Source organism: Zootoca vivipara, chromosome 5 (assembly GCF_963506605.1).
Source record: "Zootoca vivipara chromosome 5, rZooViv1.1, whole genome shotgun sequence".
Taxonomy (NCBI): Eukaryota; Metazoa; Chordata; class Lepidosauria; order Squamata; family Lacertidae; genus Zootoca; species Zootoca vivipara.
Window position 1 is genome coordinate 69968874 of NC_083280.1, and position 19717 is coordinate 69988590.

General features: G+C 46.0%; 2 protein-coding genes across 6 annotated transcripts in view; one reads left to right on the forward strand and one right to left on the reverse strand.

Annotated features, from left to right (window-relative positions):
- The window catches only part of TBATA (thymus, brain and testes associated), a 44344-nt gene extending 32798 nt beyond the window's left edge, over positions 1-11546 (reverse strand). Inside the window, exons 1-5 of one of the 4 annotated variants that reach the window (XM_060274903.1) lie at positions 11414-11546; positions 9038-9191; positions 5066-5305; positions 4072-4242; positions 2211-2296 (exon numbers count right to left, since the gene is read on the reverse strand). In XM_060274903.1, coding sequence (XP_060130886.1) covers positions 2211-2296; positions 4072-4242; positions 5066-5285 — 477 coding nt within the window. In that variant the 5' untranslated portion in view covers positions 5286-5305; positions 9038-9191; positions 11414-11546. Of the gene's footprint in view, positions 1-2210; positions 2297-4071; positions 4243-5065; positions 5306-5960; positions 7651-9037; positions 9192-11413 lie in introns of those variants that run through there. The other 3 variants (XM_060274902.1, XM_035138697.2, XM_060274904.1) reach the window with 3 other exon arrangements.
- A 4962-nt stretch (positions 11547-16508) lies between these two features.
- Positions 16509-19717, forward strand: part of SGPL1 (sphingosine-1-phosphate lyase 1) — a 37335-nt gene continuing 34126 nt past the window's right edge. For both annotated transcript variants that reach the window (XR_009557618.1, XM_035138700.2), the window contains exon 1: positions 16509-16761. Coding sequence is in view for 1 of the 2 variants with exons in the window: in XM_035138700.2 (XP_034994591.1) it covers positions 16759-16761 (3 nt within the window). In the remaining variant the exon portion in view is untranslated. The remainder of the gene's footprint in view (positions 16762-19717) is intronic.

Here is a 19717-nt window from a genome sequence, read left to right on the forward strand (position 1 = left end):
AGAGAGAGAGAGAGAGAGAGAGAGAGAGAGAGAGAGAGAGAGAGAGTGGGTGTATAGTTGGATGGATGGATCTAGATAGATCTGTGGTACTAAATGTTTAGGTTTAGTAAATAGCATGTAATTAGAACTAGTGTGTTATAACTGGTATATGTTGCAAGACTGTCTCAATGTGCATTAGAAAGGGATTATGCAAGAGGTTTAATCAGAGCTTATCTGTAAAGACTGTGTCCAACGTCGAGACTATAATCAAGATCCATGTGTACTGGAATGTGCGTACCTATTTCTGAGCATCAGCAATTAGCATGGAAAGAGGTAAATGTTCTAAGTGTTTACCAATCTTTAATCCTAGTCAACCAACAAGTGTTGATGAAGGCAGGGGAATGCCTTTGTTAGGTCACCCCTAACCATGAGTACTTCAAAGCTTCCAAAGAACTGACCATTGGAACGAAACTGAATAGAGGAGGCTTAGTTTTTAGGAAGGTAGAATTAGGAGAGGTGCCTTGAACTGAGCGCTGCACTGACCCTCTTGAGATGACCATGCTATAAAATCTGGACTCCGTCCATGCAGGCTAAATAGGTGGGAAAAATTTCCCCCCTTAAAGCTACAATGGTCTCCGCCGCTTTTGGTTCGCCAAAGGAGCCCAAACCCTGGGCGAGTGCCTGGAACCTTATGGACTTTTGCTACTGCTCGGCAGAGAGAGGAGAAGGCACCCAACTTTTGTGTGTATATCTATATTAATAATAATAATAATAATAATTATAATTATTTATTTATTTATACCCCGCCCATCTGGCTGGGTTTCCCCAGCCACTCTGGGCGGCTTCTAACAGAAAAATGAAATAAAATAATCTATTAAACATTAAAAGCCTCCCTAAACAGGACTGCCTTCAGATGTCTATATCTATATCTATATCTATATCTCTATCTATATCCCAGAAAGTGCAGCACTTCATTTTTGAACCACCATCCAGGTTAGGTTGGAACAAGCTGCTCCTAGTATCGTCTGTATTGAGGAAAAGCTCAAATTTCAGTTGTGGTCTTCTGCTGCCCCATAATTCTGACCTCCAGTAGAGTTTCAGCACCAGCCCTTACAAAACTAGAGATGATGGTATTGTTGTTGTTGCTGTTGTTGTGTAGTTGGTTAGCCTTGTGTAACCGGCCACAAATATTTAATTGAGAATGGTTCCAGGCAGCTGCTCCAGAAAGTTGTTTGGAGCCAAAGTTTCAACAACGGGAAGGCTAGCAACTGCATGCCATTCTTTGCCTAGGAACCAGCCCAGTCTTTCCACAGTGCCCTGCCCTCTGGTATTGGACCTTAGCCTCAGAGTTCATAGAAGTAAGCTGGATTGGAGTGTTGACATCCCTAAATCTGGAGGTTGCTTAGATCTTGTGGTTTTCCATGGGCACCTGGTTGGTTGCTATGGGAACAGGATGTTGGACTAGAAGGGCCATTGGCCTGATCCAGCAGGCTCTTCTTAAGTGCTTGGAGTTTCAGTCTCAGCCCAGCCCATGGTGGAGCTGAGTTTGGGAACCTGTCCCTTTCCAGATGTTGGTGGGCTCCAGCTCCCATCAGCTCTAGCCAACATGGCCAGTGGTCCGAGATGATGGGAGCTGGGAGTCCAATAACATTTAGAAGTTGCAGGTTCCTTGCCTCCTGCAGGGGATAGTTATATATGCTTATTCATTTCAACAGAAGTCCATCATTTGACTATATCATAAAAGCATAGAATTGTAAAGTTGGAAGGGACCTCGAGGACCATCTCATCCAACCTCCTACAATGCAGGAATCCTGCCCACTGCCATACCTGGGTGGGCTCGAACCACCAACCTTCTGGTTAACAGTCAGACATACCAACCCACTGTACCATAGGCCTATCACCCCCTACCTGTACATTAAGCATCCCACTAACTCGTCTTTGGGTATTCTTTGAATGAGAAATAAATTATTCTGATAGGAACAAAATGAGGAGTTGTCATCTTCTGAAAGAATCACTAAAGAAGGCGGCCCAAGTCTCAGCAGGGTTACAAAATGGAAAACAGCAGTGCTGTTTTTCCTCATTATCCAAACAAATAATTGTACTGTACTGTTTTTCCTCCCATCCACTGTACTTGGTTACTTTCATTACCAGTGCTGGGCTCACCCCCTTCCTTAACAAATCAGCCCCACGGTATAGGATCACAATGCTTCCCCCTCCCTTTTCCTACTCACTGCCTCCTTTTTCTCAGTGGACGAGGTGGCTCTGACTCTTGCAGCAAGTTCCCTCAATTCTTCTCGCCAGGCATTGGACAAAGAACCTGCTTGAGAGAGGGGAGGTATGAGGAAGACGGCAAATCCGAAATTTTAAAAAATGGCTGGGATGCAGTCATGCGGGAGCCAGGATTGGCTGCAGCTTCCCTCCCTGAGCTTGCCTCTGTGCTTGATGTGTGGAACAGTCTTATAGGCAAAATACATGATTGGCAGTCTTGTGTGATATATTGATAGCAGGCAGTTGGACTGTACCACTTCAGAAGGCAGACTGAACGTTCCGCTACACAAAACCCCCTTGTGCATTCAAAACTAGCAGGCTCGTACTATTATTTCTTATCTGTTAGTTTTGACAGAGGCTTCCTGGCCTCTGGGTTACGACGGAAGATCATTGTTTCAAATGCTGTCGAACATTCAGCAGCAACTTGATGAACATTCGGAAACGGCTCGGAAACGAGGCCACATTCACACCATACATACGAAGCACTCGTTTACCACCATAACTGCCATGGATTTCCCCAAATAATCCTTGGACGTGTCGTTTGTTAAGGGTGCTGACCTCACAGGGCTACAATTCCCAGCACCCTTAACCAACAGCATTTCCCATGGGGGGAAGCCATGGCTGTTGAAAGCGGTATAAGAATGCTTTGTATATATGATATGGATGTGAACCCAAGCGGAGTCTGTTAAACCCCTGGCAATAATTTGATGCAGATTCAGAAACAGCTGAGAACCACATTACAGCCTGCTGAGATCACGTGAGGCAGCTCAGGAAACGGGCACACCCCCACCCACCCCCCGTTTCTGCTTTAATGCGGGTGCTATTAATCACCGTGTCCTCAGGAGGCATATTCATCATGATGATATTTAATGGCGCAGTCTGTGATATAATAGCATTGACAACCCTTGTTGATTAGGATAGATTGCAGGTGGTGAAGTGGATCTCGGAAGGAAGCTAAGCTGAGCTTTTTGACAGCAGTGCTCTCTGTGGTATCATAAGACGGGGCAACAAATCGTCCAAGCAGGCAGGAAAAAGTCTTTGCCCGGAGACTCTTATCAGTAGTGCCTAGCTACAAAATACACCAGCTCCAGATCTGTGCCCTCATGCACAATTATATACATACATACATACATACATACATACATACATACATGTATATCTGGATGAGGGTGGCGCTCTGGTCTAAACCACTGAGCCTCTTGGGCTTGCTGATCAGAAGGTTGGCGGTTCAAATCCATACAAAGGGGTGAGCTCCTGTTGCTCTGTCCCAGCTCCTGCCTACCTAGCAGTTCAAAAGCACGCCAGTGCAAGTAGATAAATAGGTACCACTGTTGCAGGAAGGTAAACAGCATTTCTGTGCGCTGCTCTGGTTTCCATCATGGTGTTCTGTTGCACCAGAAGTGGTTTGGTCATGATGGCCACATGACCCGGAAAGCTGTCTGTGGGCAAATGCTGGCTCCCTCGGCTTGAAAGCGAGATGAGCATCGCAACCCCATAGTCGCCTTTGACTGGACTTAACTGTCCAGGGGTCCTTTATATAAAGCCCACAAATTTTGAGCATGAGGAACATGATCCAGACTGAGCCCCTAGCATGTTTGTGGAATAGGGGTGTGTGTGAGAGAGAAGTTTTAACTATTAGCCCCAATCCAGATCAAGGCCCCTGTGGGCTATTTGCATAATGGGGGAAAGCTCATTTTGAAGAGAATGGGAGGTGTCCCCCCCCCAAAAAAAACTCGTTCTGCAAATGGCCAGTGTGCACTCCTGGAAAGTTGTCCATGTGCGAGTGTGGCGCTTGTGTTTGAAATATTCCTGTTGCATACTAACCTGTCGATAGCCAGGGGACTGGAACAGGTTGTGGGTCTCCGATGGGTATCTGAGCCCCAGGCGCCCCCCAAATAGAAGCAGGAATCTGACTTTTTATCATTGGGTGAGGTGGCAGAATGGTCTGCTTGCAGCACTCATCATTAACGGTGCAAACAGGAGCACCATTCAAACCTGCAACAGAAGAAGGCATCCGTGGGTAAGTCGCACAGGAAAGAACCACATTATAGAAGAAAACTGTGGCTTGAACTAGAGATTGGGGGAGCTACCTGGTTCTGCTTCAGAAAGGATTCCCTAGACTCAGATTCTTCACCTGCGTGCCGGCTGAGTCTTCAGAACTCCCTTCTGGAATCCATTTCGGATTTTGAAGGCTCCAATTCTGCCTTCAAACTTACTGAAAGGTGAGACTCCAGCTATGTACACAACACCATACATTGAAAGCACCCAACGCCCCTCGAAGAATCCTGGGAACTGTAGTTTATGCATCACAAAGCTACCATTCCCAGCACCCTTAGCAAACTACAATTCCCAGTGCATAGCTGCCAAGTTTTCCCTTTTCTCGCAAGGAAGCCTATTCAGCATAAGGGAAAATCCCTTAAAATAAGGGATAACTTGGCAGCTATGGTCCCAGTGTTATTTGGGGGAGATCACGTGCTTTGAATGTATGGTGTATGCACAGCCTCTTTCTGCGGCGTGGTGAGCCTACATTATTGTATTAATTACCAGGGGAATTTTTGTTGTTGTTGCATGCCTTAAAGAGCTAATTGAATTGTCACACACTATACTTTTTTTTGCATTCCATTGCATGTAAAGCACATAAATATATACGCCACTGTAATTTACAGCTATATGCAGCCATTTTGCGCCGCAACATTTGCACATTTTTATTTATTGATTTAAGCGCTTTCATTATCTAATATATGCACGGAACAAAAGCATGCCTGAACTTTACTTCCGAACAGACTCGTCGTGCAGGATGGCGCTGCTGTTTGCTTACCTTGAATATGAGTGACTCTGTGAGGGTGGGGGTTGTGGCGCGAGAAGAACGAGTGATGGCTGAGGCAGCCAAACCGAGCGCTGTTCTTGGAATGGGGTCTCAAGGCCTGAGCGCTGAAACGGAGTGGGGTATTCAGGGCCACGTGTTTAAGCTTCCCTGCCAGAACAGTGATGTCTTTGCCTGTGAAGGGGCCGGAAGATGGACTCTTCAGATCCCCCATTTCCTCTTTAGTAGACGTCCCTGAGTAAAAAGACAAGAGGCAAAGTTATATAAAAAAACCAATTATACAACTTGTAGTGCAACGGATGCCTAATGGATGTCTCTCCTAGGAAAACAGTGAAATTTGGTTCCCTGGGCTGCTTACGTAGTACCCAGGCTCCTCGTTCCAAATCCACAAAGGTGTGCAAAAACAGTTTGACAAACAACTTTAAACAATTGCAAACACCCCCCGTTTCTAGTGAGACAGGGCGCTTCTAGACTGTGGCAAGTTTACAAGTAGAATTGCAACAAATTCAGCTTGTGCAATTAAAATGGTTTTGGATCTGGTGCTCTTATGCATCAAGCCTGGTTCAAAAATAACCTGAATTTCTGCAGCAAGGAAGGCGATAGAAAAGCAATGGAAAAAGTGTGGGATGACAATTGATTGACATGATGCTGTATGAACAAGCAAATCTGAATAAATTCTGAATAAAAACACATTGTCTGGAAGCCAATACAGTTAAAAACATTTCTATTCCCTCCCACGGAAATGACTGCCTTTAAACTATTACACGTTATCTTTTACACTCCAGGGAATCCAACCAACTTGATAGAATCCAATGTCTAGATGAACGCTGGCGAGTTCTTGTAGTTTTCTCACTATAAAGAAGTCAATAATCCTGAATGTTGTACTAACCTTAAAAGCCACTCTTAAACAGACTGCCGCAAGTAAGGATGATGTGAACAATCTCGCATAGGTGTGCAGGAAAGGTTTTTAATGCCAGAGACTCTATGACAGGGAGTCTGAGTCATGTGATGAACGAGAGCTTGAGAAGCAGAGTCTGCAACAGGTTTGCTGAAGAACAAAACAACTGGCACCCTCCCTTCTGAGAGTTTTGAAAGGTGACCTGGAGTCTTGGCCGTGCCACTGAGATCATATTCTGAAGACGCAGCAAGCTCTTTCTCTCAAAGGATTGTGTGCTGTTCAACACACACACACACACACACACACACACACACACGTTGCACCGTCAGCATCAATAAAAGAGATGCAATTGTGAAGAAGCATTGAAGCATCTTATCAAAACGAAAGCAGAAACTCGGCTCAGTTTAATGATGCTACCCTGAAGCTCCACAGCGCTGCATAAGTTGACTTTGATGATGTTCCCACACAGACCTGTGTACAGCATGTGCTATTTGGAAAGCAGCCAATTAGTTACATTAAGATGTTATGGTTTCAAAGTTTTGTTTGCCCAACGGAGGTGAACAGAGCCGGCACCTATTGCTGGAGGTGAATGCTGGAATCTTTCTTCACTGCTAGTAATCAGGATTTGTGAAATGGTGATAATGCAATTTGCATTGCAATATTTACCAGCCCCTGCTAGGTCCTGTTTATTCAAACGCTGCTACCGTTCCTGGGCAGGGATATTCCTATCCTATATGAATGATGATACATAGCAAGAGTGGGGAACCTGTGGCCCTTTAGATGTGGCTGAACTACAACTCCCATCAGCCCTGGGTGTTACTGATGGGAGTTCGGGTCGATCAACATCTGGGGGGCTGTAGTTCACCCCCCGGTATACAATTTTCACTCAAGGAAAGATATTGCATGTACCATTTAGGCTCATGGAAATGTGATTGCCAATTAGGGTCTTGATTTGAGCAGCACCAGGCCTGGAATTTATTGTTGAACCCGTTGTTCACTTTGGGGACCTGGCTCTCCCATATCAAGTGTAACCCAGCACCATTTCCCAGACAAATGGAAAAGAGTGTTATCTCTGAAGTTTGTCCTCTCTTACCATTGACTCCCTGCAGCTGCTCTTCTTATTTCTGACTTTGGGTGAAAGGATTCCTCAGTCAGCTTCCAGGTGGGCTTGAACCCTCACACTTTTTGGTTTACAAAAAGATGCAATCATCCATCTGAAGAGCTTTGAAACCCTCATTTCAATGGAATATACTTAAGCCAGTGGTTGTCAACCAGTGTGCCATGTCACCCTGGGGTGCCTTGAATGCCACAGGCAACATTGGCCTCGGTCCTTCTTTCCCACCCTCCCTCCTCTGATGCCTTCTCGCATCTCTGCTTCCCAAAGGCTTGTGTCCCTGTTTGTTGCAGCAGCCCTGGGTATAAGCTCCTCAGGTGAATGGGGCCTCTGGGGCTGGTCAGGGGGTGTAGTTGCCAGGAGCTGAGATGGCCTTGGATTAAGCAAGCAAGCAAGTGGGCAAGGAAGTCCAGACAGCCAGTCCGCCAGCCTTTGCTGTTGGAAATAGACAGACAAGTCTCAGGCCCCTGTGGGGCAGTGTGAGGAGGCACCTCTCTTTATACCCTCCAACTCCTGGATTGAAAAATCCGGGATCAGCAGCGGCGCGGCACCAGAAGTCGCTTCTACGCATGTCCAGACATGCGTAGAAGTGACTTCCCGTGCCGTCGCTGCCTGATTTCCGGTGCCCAGACATGGGCAGAGCGGCACCAGAAGTCGCTTCTACGCATGTCCAGACATGCGTAGAAGTGACTTCCAGTGCCGTCGCTGCCTGATTTCCGGTGCCCAGACATGGGCAGAGCGGCACCAGAAGTCGCTTCTACGCATGTCCAGACATGCACAGACAGCCGGGAGCCGGGACATGGCCGTTGGCAGGAGCTGCATTCCAAATCCAGGGGATTTATGGGATATAAATCCATTCAGGATAACAGCAGGAAACGGTAACAAAATACGGGGGTTTCCCCGCGAAAAACGGGAGACTTGGCAGCTATGCCTCTCTTTGGGGCAGGGGTGGGGCAGCTCAGAGATCAGAGGCGGCAGCTACAGCTGTCCAGAGGACTCTCAAGGGGGGGGGGAGAGAAGAGAGGAGGCTGAGGGAACACTCCACAAGGGAGGTTGTTCAGAAAAGGGTAAGAGGCTGCCAGCTCTGCAGGCAAGGGGTGACATAACTGGGCCCCTGACCCCAAAGGGGTGCTACAGAAAGAATGTAGTTGGTCAAGGGAGCTGTGGACTCAAAAAGGTTGAAAACCTCTAACTTAAGCACATGCTCTACTACTCTTCTATAGAAATCAATGATGCTTGGGTTGGATTGTGCCATTGTTACTGAAAGTAAATACTTCCCTCCACCCTTCAGTTCAAAAACAAATTTCACCATCCTATCATGACAGCAAACTGTCTCAGCAACAAAGATACAGTGGAACCTCGGTTTATGAATTTTCGGTTTACGAACGTCGCAGACCTATCTGGAACGGATTAATTCACTTTCCATTACTTTCAATGGGAAAGTTCGCTTCATGTTAAGTACGCTTCAGTTAAGTACGGACTTCCGGAACCAATTACACCCATGCTTCGGGTTGAGTACTCCGCGGACCCGTCTGGAATGGATTCATCCACTTTCCATTACTTTCAATGGGAGAGTTCGCTTCAGTTTATGAACGCTTCAGTTTAATATATATATATATATGACTAAGTGGGGCCGTTATAGAGGTTTATACAATTATGGATGGATGGAATCTGGGAGTCAGCCATAGAAATTGGTTGATAGCAGATTCAAAAAGTAGAGGTAGCAGAGACAAAAGACAGGATTTCTCTGTACAATACAATTACAGTAATAGTATACTATTAGTATACAATAGTATACAATTAAAAGTATTCACTACTGCCAGGTTCTGATGATGACCAGCTCAGGTGGCTTTAAAAAGCAATTCGAGAAATTCACAGAGAAGTCCGTCAATGACTCATAGCCATGTTGACTAGATTCAACATCCAGATTCAAATGCAGTATGGTAGTGCGTACCAGCTACTGGGAGTGAGTCATAGTTGGTTCATGGACCTTCCAGATGATCTGGTTGGCCACTGTGGGAAACACAATGCGGAACCGATCCAGCAGTTCTTCTGATGAGCTTGTACTGATGTAGCACACCTAGGGCTGAGAACAGGCTGGTCTCCTTCTGTGGAATTGCAAAAGTTTTAGTGCAATGCAGTGTAAAGTATCAAGGCCATGCCAGGGACTGACACAATGTCCTATTTCTGATCACTCTCTGCCTATGCCTCTGGCAGAAAAGGCAACTGTGGAGAGGGGTTTATGTTGTGCAGATGGGCCCGTATCGTCCAAGGGATACTTAACTAGTGGTAGAAAGCACAGGTGAGCCTGTGGTGGACCAGGAAAGTCCTTGTAAAAGGGAATGGATTCTGAGGAAGAATTTGCAAGGAGGAAGGGGAGTTGACTGAATGGACACAGTGAAGAGGTAGCTACTTCAGTCACAGTCTGGGAGAAGATTCAGACTGTGTTGACAAATGTTTGTTTGTTGGTGCATCAAATGCCACCATCTCCTGTTGAGGCACTGGTCTTGATCCAGCTTCAGGAGGCTGGTCAATGTAGAGATGTAATTTGTGGGAGTGGGTTCTCGTATTTGGAGTTGCTTCCTCATGTTCCATGGACATGAAGTGAAATGAATGGGGAAACTGACTCAAGCAAATCCTAAGCAGTTTCTGATTTAGTCAATTTCACCCATAATGGAAAGGTTGTACTTCCTTTTCTTTGTTAAGGGCCACATGACTGGCTGGTGTGGGAGACAGAGGAGAAAGGATCTCCCAGGGTGGGAGGCTGGAGTAAGAAACAGAAGTTCTCAGGTGAGAGCTAGGAAGGTCTACTTTCCTGTATATGGATAAAGGATATGATGCAACTACTGTATTTTTTGCTCCATAAGACGCACCTTTTTCCTCCTAAAAAGTAAGGGGAGATGTCTGTGCGTCTTATGTAGCGAATATGTGGTCCCTGGAGCCAAATTGCCCAGGGGCAAAAAGCAGGTCGTGCTTTTTTTATTTATTTTTTAAAAAAGAGCTAAAGGCTAGCAAGAGGGAAAGGGGGTGTTGAAAAGAAGCTGCTCAGCAGCTGATTGCAAGAGTTTGGGGAGGGAGATAAGGGACGCTAGCTCCCTTCCTGGCCTGCCCCCTTGCCCAGGCCTCCATTGTTGAATGTTCTGCAGAGGGAGTTCAACAGGATTTTTTCCCTTTGCCAAGTAAACTCAACAACTTTGAGCCGATCCTTTAAAAAAATGGGGCTTTTCCTCTTTGCAAAAGAAGCTGCACAACTGTGAGCTGATCCCCCCCAAACAGGGCTTTCCCCATCTGAAAACAAAGTGCGTCTTATGGTCAGGTGCATCTTATGGAGCGGGAAAAATCTGGTACTTTTTCTCTTTCTTCTCTCTCTCACCTTCCCATTTCTTGCTTTTTATTCTCTCTTTTTGCCTCTCTCTCTCTCTCCTTCTTTTTTAGATTAGATCAGTTTTTATTATATTTTATGTTGAAAACTTTCTCAATAAAAATATTTTGCAAAAAAGGGGTTGGGCTGTTGAAACTGTGGGCACTTCCTTTTTATTCCACACTCATGATGATTTCTGCTCATGGTGCTATTGGGGCAGTCAGACATGATACCACTCTGAATACTGTGTCTGAAGCTGCAAAACTTTTGGGGTGCTCAAACTGCTTCACTTCCCGTCAGGGCATAGCCTGTAAATTCCTGCTGAAATCCCACAACTTTTTATAACATACAATGTTCCCGTTTGTTTTTGTCCACTTTTGTTGCAGCAATAGTGTGGTAGCGTTGCGGCAGCATCCCAGAACAAAGAAGAGCAGGAAAAGTCCACAACTACCGGTAATGCACTATTGTCATGTCAAGAGAGCGTTGCACCTGTGATAAAACACCTGTCTGGAGGGGCCCCTAATTGGGCCACCATCCTATAGACTTATGCAACAAATACATAAAATGTCCAGTCTCAGAGATGAACATGGGACAAGACGTGAAAAGAAATTATAGCAGTCGGTCAAAAAGAACAAGAAAAAATATACTGCATATGCTTGGAAATCAAGGTGGTCCATAGTCAACAGCCGTATGCAATTCTTCTAGTAAGAAGCAGAAAGAAAGTGCCCTTGTCTTTCAACTGTTTTTAAAGCCCTTGCAGGATACTTACGGAAATTTGATATAGGAGGTAGTATATTTCTTGCTTTCACTCCCTTTCTTTTCTGTTCCCCCCTTGCTGAGTTTTCAAAAAGCAATTGTTTTTAAAGGATCTGCATAAGCTAATTTGGCCTGCAGCTATGGCATTTGAACAAAGACAACAACAAACCCCAGATGTGCTTCTTATTCAATATTTATAAAGGAGCGACTCACCATTTAAGCTGTTGCCACATCCATGTAGGGAGTGGGGTGTCCTTTTGAGTTACTGTTTGGCCAAAGGCTGCAAAATAATCTCACTTCTGTACATAAGTCTGCCTTCTTTGTCCCTGACTGTGTCAAAGTTGCTAGGTAACACTACTTCTTGACAACAGCCAACGATTGTCCCTCCTACCCCTTCTCCCCTTTCATCTGCTCTGTTTTCGCCTCCCCCCCCATTAACCATATAGTCAACTCCTGGTTTTCTTTCCTCCAGAGGCAAATTCCAGTTAAGAAAATTCACTTGAGTTTTGTTTTTTTGTTTAAATCCGAATTTATTTCAGCAGTGGGAGGAGACGTGGATTCATCACGATCAAGACAGGAGGATTGAGATAATTTTTCTATTTTATTTTTATTCCCTTTCCATTAACAATCTCATGCATACGGTACTTGTCTTGCACTCCGTGATGAACCCAGTGCTAGGCTCAGCCTGTACATATGTGCCAATAAAACCATATCGCACAGAAATGCCATCAGTCTCCAGCGACCTTCGCTCCAAGGAAAATAGCCCGGGTGTGAGCCTGAAAGGTCTCACCACTCAAGAGACTGGGGTTCATGTAACTTGTTTCTGACAGACGCTCACCTTGTGGAAGAGAAGTTGGAGATCGTGTGTCTCATCAAGCTGCTGCATGATAAGATCTTTTGACACGCTTGCATTTTCAGGCTTCCATGCTGACATCAGTAATGTCTTTGTAAACAGTACTGGATCACTTCCTAGGGCATGGTATAGTGTTACTTATGCGACTGAAAAGACTCTGAGATACATTACGTACTACTGGTATTATTTATATTGACTGCATGCAGGTTGGAAGGCCAACGCTGTGGTTGTCAGTGAAGTCATAGCTGGAATGTTTTACATGGACCCCAGGCCTATTCAGACTTCAAACTAGTTTATTCATCATTCTTTCACTGCAGGGAACTCTGAGAATTGTTGCTCTCTGAGAAGGTATGGCGATGTCTAACTGAGAACTCTCAGCAATCTCACACCAAACTATTGCTCCCAGAATTCCCTGGAGGAAACCTTGAAAGTTAAGCTAATACAGGCCATATAACTCTAGTTACAGGTAGGTGGCCGTGTTGGTCTGCCGTAGTTAAAACAAAATTAAAAAAATTCCTTCCAGTAGCACCTTAGAGACCAACTAAGATTGTCATTGGTATGAGCTTTTTGTGAAGAAGTGTGCATGCACACGAAAGCTCATACCAATGACAAACTTAGTTGGTCTCTAAGGTGCTACTGGAAGGAATTTTTTTATTGTTTCGACAGGCCATATAAGTTTGCACAAAAGAACACGCCCTCCGTGTATGTCCCTGTGGCAGTTGTCTGCTGCCTCAGTTTGGTACTTCTGCAACTCAGCTGAAATTATTAGGGCTGTCAGCTGGTTAAAGAAATCTTACTTACTTACTTGCATGGATTTTTAATCAGTTAATTAAATGACCCATTAAGGGTCCAATTCTAACCACAGCTTAAATCCAGCTGAGGAGCCTTAAGGGCATTAAATGTTGTTCTCCTGACGTGGCTGGAGGTTGATTGTGGAGCAACACTTATGCCATTGGCCGGCCTCTGAAAAGTTCCTCTGGCGTGGATGTTCTATTTGTGATGTCCTGCTAGTGGAGCAAGTAAAAATGGGGCATGTCAGGGATGCGCGTTGTTACACCATGTTCAAAACCTCTTAATTCCCCCAGCATGTCCACAGAAATGGCACAACTTTATGGCAGCTCTAGTAGTAAAAGAAATAGCTGCTCGTAACATTTCGTATCTCGCTGACAGCATCACTGCAGAGCAATGATTTTGGCAGCTGCCCTGTGGCGGCATCTCCTCCTCTCTCCCTCTAAATGTGAGTTAGGAGGACTGTTCTGCCCATCTGCATAAATATAGACAAATATGCAGTTTTTAAAAAGGTACCTTTTAGATGATGTACTCATGTGCTACAACAGGTATCAGCTTAGAATAATTCATTTCTTTCTCACACACAGGGAACATCTCTTTGAAGGCAGTGCATGTCATCAGCTGTTTTTATTACTCATTGTAATAATGATAATAAATAATAATAATAATAATATTTTAAAATAAAATATGTTGGCCTGTTTATCAGCAGCTTTGTAGATCCTGAAAGATTTTTACTGACCAGTTAACCAAATAAACACTACAGGACTAGAAATTCTAGTTTTATGTCTTGCTTCTGAATTGTTTTGTCTAAGCAATGGGCAGATATGGTTACACGTAGCCCTACGGCATTACTGACAGACAAGCTTAACTCTGTAGGACTCCTTTCAAGTTAGTTTCCTACAACAGAAAAGGAGTTTTGCACATGTATGCAAAACTTATTTACAGTACACTGAATTATTGAAAACCTGAAACCATAGCCACTCTTGCATAGGAATAGTGGGGAAAGGCAACATAGTTCCTGCAATGTCAATTGCATTAAAACATTTCTCAAAAGATTTTGCAGCATGTATTCTTTGTAATAGAGGACCCTCTGAACAACCAAAGAGGAAGCATGCAACAAATATTGTATATAACCTCCAGTTCCAGAGGATATTTGTGCATACAACTGGTGTCAAGAAATTGAGTTTTTTCCTTGTGTCACTGAATACGGGGAGAAAAAGAAATCCCAGACATGAATCCAAAGCTTTGCGCTTGATCAACAGGGAGATTTGTGATGTCTTTGATGAAAACAGAATATTTGAGAAGAGAAAAATTTAAGAGGAAAGAGAAGTTTTGTCAGAGACAAGCTGGATTTCAGGTGTCAATAAGATCTCTCCTCCTCCACGAGGGGAGACTTTGTGGGCGGGACCTGCTCCTCGCGGCAAGCAGGGGGGCCGTGTATTGGCCCCCTGCTGCCGCACCAAGCCTCTGGCTGGCCAATAGGGCCGGCCTGGGGGCGGGCTTTACGGACATTTAAATCTGTGCGGCAGCAGGGGAATCTTCCTTCTCCTGCTGCATCCCGATGGATCTCCCACCCACCCTCCCTTTAGGTCTTCCCTTTGTGTGTGCGCTTTGACCTTGCTATGGACATCGGCTGGTTGCCTTGGTTGCCCAAGGGGCCTGGTAGGAAATTTTTATCCATTTGGCTAATTGGCACCGGCCTCTTGGTTTTTTCGCCTACCTCGTAGCAATTCGTCACAACTTCCTTCGGTATTTGGCGGTTAGGCATTGGAATATGGAGTTGTCTGGTGTGTTTGAGGACTGGTTGTGGCCATCATCCAACCCTCCTCTTATAGGGGTATCCCCTTAAGGGATCCGGCGGTCGTGGATCCCGTCCGATGCCCTGCTGAGGCTAGGGCCATGGCACGACCCCCGATGACACCAGGGGGAGCTTTCAGTTGTATTTGCATCAATAGGTTCCTCCCTCGGGGTGTTAACCTGATATGACCCCCCCCCCCCCCGCAGAGCGGGGAGGGGTCATGCTTGCTAGGGTGTCCAATGCCTAAGCCAATACCTCGCACATGCTCTAACCAATAAGGTTGTGGCCTTATTTTACCCGTTAACTCAAATCCATGTGTCACTGTGTCTTCATTTCTCGCGGGGGGGGGGGGGGTCCTCGAACCGCAAAATACCTGAACACAGAATGTCAGACACAGATGGAGATCTAAGATTTGGTGGAAAGCTCTAGGTATGGAAAGCCACAAACTCTGATATTGTCCCCCAGGTGTAGTGAGAAGAGAAAGAAGAAGATCAGGAACAGATCCTAAGAGTTCCTAATGGAAAGGCTGAAACTATGGTACAAAAAGTTTCACCTTGTGGTGACAGCAATCACTGACTGAGCAATTAAAGAGGTAGGAAAAGAACCAGCAGGGGACAGTCAAAGTATCCCTGGAGCAGAGACTCCTTACAAAACAAAAAGGAGTTGGAAGTGAGGTGACTGGTAATAGGGCAGTTTCTGTGGGATGCAGTGGGTGGAAGGCGGATTGCAATGGGTCATATAATCATTGGTAGGGCTGTTTCTTGGGACTTGCATGGGGTGGAAGCTAGTTAGTAACAGGCCAAGAGGATGAAGTCGACAGCAAGGAATAAGTGGCATACTCCAGGGAGTTTGGAAGTAAAGAACAGAAATGTATTTACTTCATTAGAGGGTGCTGAGGGATTTTCCCTCTTTTCCTTTTTTAATGCGGGAAATGGTGGTGCATTTGAAAAACACTATATACAGTAGTTAGCAACCAGATAAGTCTGAAGTGGGCAAAAGGATAGTACTGCAGAGGTAAATTTGGAGTGTTAAGACAACATTCATGATGGTATGATGGTAGTAGCCATGTTAGCCTGTAGCAGCCAAACCAACAAAGCGTTTGCTAACACCTTAAACTCTCACGTTTACTTGAGCATGCCTTCCTGGGTCAGAGAGGCCAGTTTGTCAGGTGCATGCAGTGTGCTCTTTAGCATTTCGTGTCATCAACTCTCCCCCCTTTCCTAGGCAGAAAATGGACAAATCATTCGAGTATAGGAAGAGCATCCTCACAAGTGGGGGCAAGTGCTGTCGCTCTCAGGTCATGTTTGTTTATTATCCTTATTTTATTTATTTATTGTATTTAGAACCCACTTTTCCTCCAAGAAGTTAAAGGGAGCATAGTTCCCTTTACTCTCCAAATTATCCTCAAAACAAAACAACTCTATGAGGGGCAGGTTGAGAAGAGAGGCAGCCACCGGCCCACGGGTGAGCTTTCGTGGCAGAGTGAGCCTTTGAACCCAGGTCCCCCACCGACCCACTCTAACCCCCACCCCACCCTGGCTCTAGCAGGCCGCGGTGAGATATGCCTTCCTCCTGCTCTAGCCAGCGCTTCCCCTTGCGCGACCAGGGCGCGCCAAAGGCTCCCCTTGCAGCTGCGTCCCCTGCCCGCGTCGCTTTCGCCCGGGCCAGGGGCAAAGCGAGCGTGCGGCTCCGCGGCCTTTGGACCCAGCGGGTCTGCGGCAGAGGGCGCTGTGATTGCCAAGGCCTGTGGCGAGCGAGCGAGCTACTCGAGGAGGAGGCTGCGAGGGCCTGCTTCCGGGCCGGCACCTGGAGGGGCGTGCGGTGGCGTTTCTTGTAATCACAGCCGCGCCGGAGCGAAAGAGGGCGGCGGCGGCGGCTCCTCTCTCCTGCCCTCCCTCTCCTTCTCCCTCTCGCTCTCTGTCCAGTCACGCGCAGAGGCTGGGGTGGATCTGCGGGCGGCCGCTCTCCGCCTCTTCCTTTTTTTTTTTTTTGCAAAGCCAAACTCTCCGCCCGACGCTCAGGCCGATTTAGTTGAGCAGCACAAACAGCAGCAGCAGCAGCAGCGTCCCTCGCTGACCCCGCGCGTGCAAAGGCTGCCCGGAGAGGCTGTGGAGAATCATGGTGAGTGTTTGTGTCGTCCCCCCCAACTCCTCTCTGCTTTTGTTTCACTTATTTGGGGGACCCACCGAACGAGGGGGTGCTGGTGGCGCGCGCTCGGCTCCTCTCCATCACTTCTCGGTCCCCTACTCCAGTTTCCGTCAAACTTTCGCTCCGCTTTCCCCGTTCCCTGCGCTCCCCCACTCCGGAGAAACTTCCCCGTAGCCCCTCTCTCGCTCGCGCGCGCTCCTCCTCAACACGGCACTTTGGCACGCTCTCGTGTGCACACGCGTCGCCCGCGGGGATCGACCCGTGCGGTGGGGGCGCCGTGGCGAGTCGGGAGTCGGAACAGAAGGAGCCCAACCACTAGGCGCTTGGGCCGTCTCCTGTAAACAATGCACGGAGGCGGCGCCGCTGGGTAGGTGGGGGATATAATTAATGCCAAGCCAGGCGCCAATTTTTTCAAGGTCAGGTTGGGATGGTGGGGCAAGTGAGGGAGACGTCGCCGGCTACCCCACACCCCAAATACGCCCCCAAATCGAATGGGAGCCAGTACGGATTTTCTACTTGAGGTTTTTAAGTCTTGTAAGTTCATAGGCGCAGCCAGTCTCAGGATCTACCCTCCCCACCCCCATCTACCCCTGGGGTGGGGAACCTGTGGTCCTTTGGTGGGCTGCATGTGCCATCAGTGTTCATGGATGATGGGATTTGTAGTCCTCTGGCATGTGGAAGGCCACAGGTTTTCCTATCCTTGGTCTCCTCCCGCTGCCCGCCCTCTCCCCTAATAGAACAAAGTACTGTACTGGGCTTCTCCTTGGGTCTGATTCATCTCCCTGTTTCCAGATTGAGCTCAAAGCCTGGCTTTTCCTTGCTGAACTCACTCCCCGGAATGCTTTTGTGCTTTGCTCTCAGATCTCTGGATAACTTCCCTGTTTGTCTTCCCTGTTTTCTCTCCACAACACTCTCTCTCCCTCCCTCCCTCCCTCCTCTCCTCCCATCTGCCTAATGGCAAATAGGAAAGTACCCAGACAGGGGAAGTGGTTATAGCTGTGTTGGATGGGCAACCTGCATGTGTTTGGTAATACACAAAAGCTAGTGAGTGGAGATTGGAACGGAACAGAGATTACTTTCTCAGTAGAGAGTTTACAAAACAGGAAGTGAAGGGGGGGGCAGATGAAAGTGGCCTGCCCTAAAAATCCTTTAAAAAGCGGAATACTTTAAATGTATCCTTTTCAAGAGAGTCTTTCTGAGGAATACAGTATCTTGAGTTAGCCCACACTGGTTGCCTTGCTCCATTCTAAAAGTTTGGTTGAAAGGCAGAGATTATTACCCTGAAACGCCTAAGGGTTTGATGGTTGAAACTGGTCTTTGCATGGGCAGAAAACCAACTATTGTGCCCAGCTTGGCATTTGGTAGAAAATAAAAAGGCTGCTTTCCATATTCATTTTGGGGTTGTTTTCTCCAAAGCAAAGTCTATTGTGTGAACTTGTAGCACGGCAGCTGCATTTTTGGTGATTCCTGCTTTTGAAATATCAGTGTTCCCCTCCTAGAAAAATCACTGCAGAATGTACCCTAAAAATTTCTGCTTTGCACAACACACTGCTCTTTCCTCAGATGACTGAGTGCCCAAAGAGGATTGCATCCAACAGGATTAGGCAACCCCCCCCCCCCAAGAGCCGCTCCCTAGGCTCTTGGGGGTGTGTGTGCCTAATCCTGTTGGATTTGTCAGGGTCCACATGGTGGGTGGGGCCAGAACTAAAAGTGGGCAGGGCCATGTCTTCTCTCTCTCTCTCTCTCTGTCTGTCTGTCTGTCTGTCTGTCTGTCTGTCTGTCTCTGTTTCTCTTGTCAGGAGGGCTGCACCGGTTGGCTAGAGAGGTGGCTTGAAACTAAACCATGCGTCACCTCACCTGTAGGCCCAAAGGTTGTCCATAGGAGAATATAGAGAATTATGGCAGTGGACAAAGCTGTATTGTAACTTTTGAATAAATGGATTTTTAAAAAGCAAACAAACTAATAAACACAACATTGATCCTAAGTCCTGCTGGGTGTTTTATGTTGCAAGTTGTAGCTTCCCGCCTCAGGTACGCAGGAGGAAATGGTTGCATGATGCATTTGGTACATGTGACTGTGTACACAGGTTTCCTTGCCCAGAGGTGATACCTGCGTAGGACACTAACCATGTGCAAAGCAGTTCTCGAATATGGGCTGAGTTTAGGCATGTGGTAACAATGTTCCAGGCCTTGTCATATGTTGAAATCCTTCTTTTTAAAATGCAGTGAAGGATGGTCCAACAGAAGTGTGATCACATTCCACACTGCAAATGTGGCAGTTGCATGCTGCATAGCTGCCAAGTTATCCCTTTTTTACAGGGATTTTCCCTTATGCTGAATAGGCTTCCTCGAGAGAAAAGCGAAAACTTGGCAGCTATGGCATGCTGTCACTTCCCTGCATGACCAGCTGTTGCATACAATCCAGGGTGGATAAAAATCAATGATTTTTCCCCAAAGAAAATCAAAGATTTTTAAAATAAAATGCTTTTGGAGGAAAAATCTTTCTAAAGATAGTTTTCTATTTACCATAACTTACATTATAGTCCAAAGGCTATTCATCAGGAAATAAGGGTTTGTTTTAAGTTTTTCATGTGTGCTAAAACTCAGTTGTTGTTTTTTAATTGTTTAACCACATCAGTTAACAAACATAGACACATATGCTATAATGCTATTGTTTTAGTTAAATAAATTGTTTGAATTGTTAATAAGGAAATTATTATTTTTCTCCTTCCAATAAAGTACAGCAGAAAAGTTGTCCAAATATAAACAGTTGACTTATTAAACCTCACAATAATTTCATAATTATCTATGTATTTCTCATAGTATAACCAAATCAGTAATTTTTGATATAACTGTAAAAACTACTCTGAAAATTTATTCTTCCAAAAATGAAACCTTCCTCTGGATTATACCAGCAAAAATGAGTATG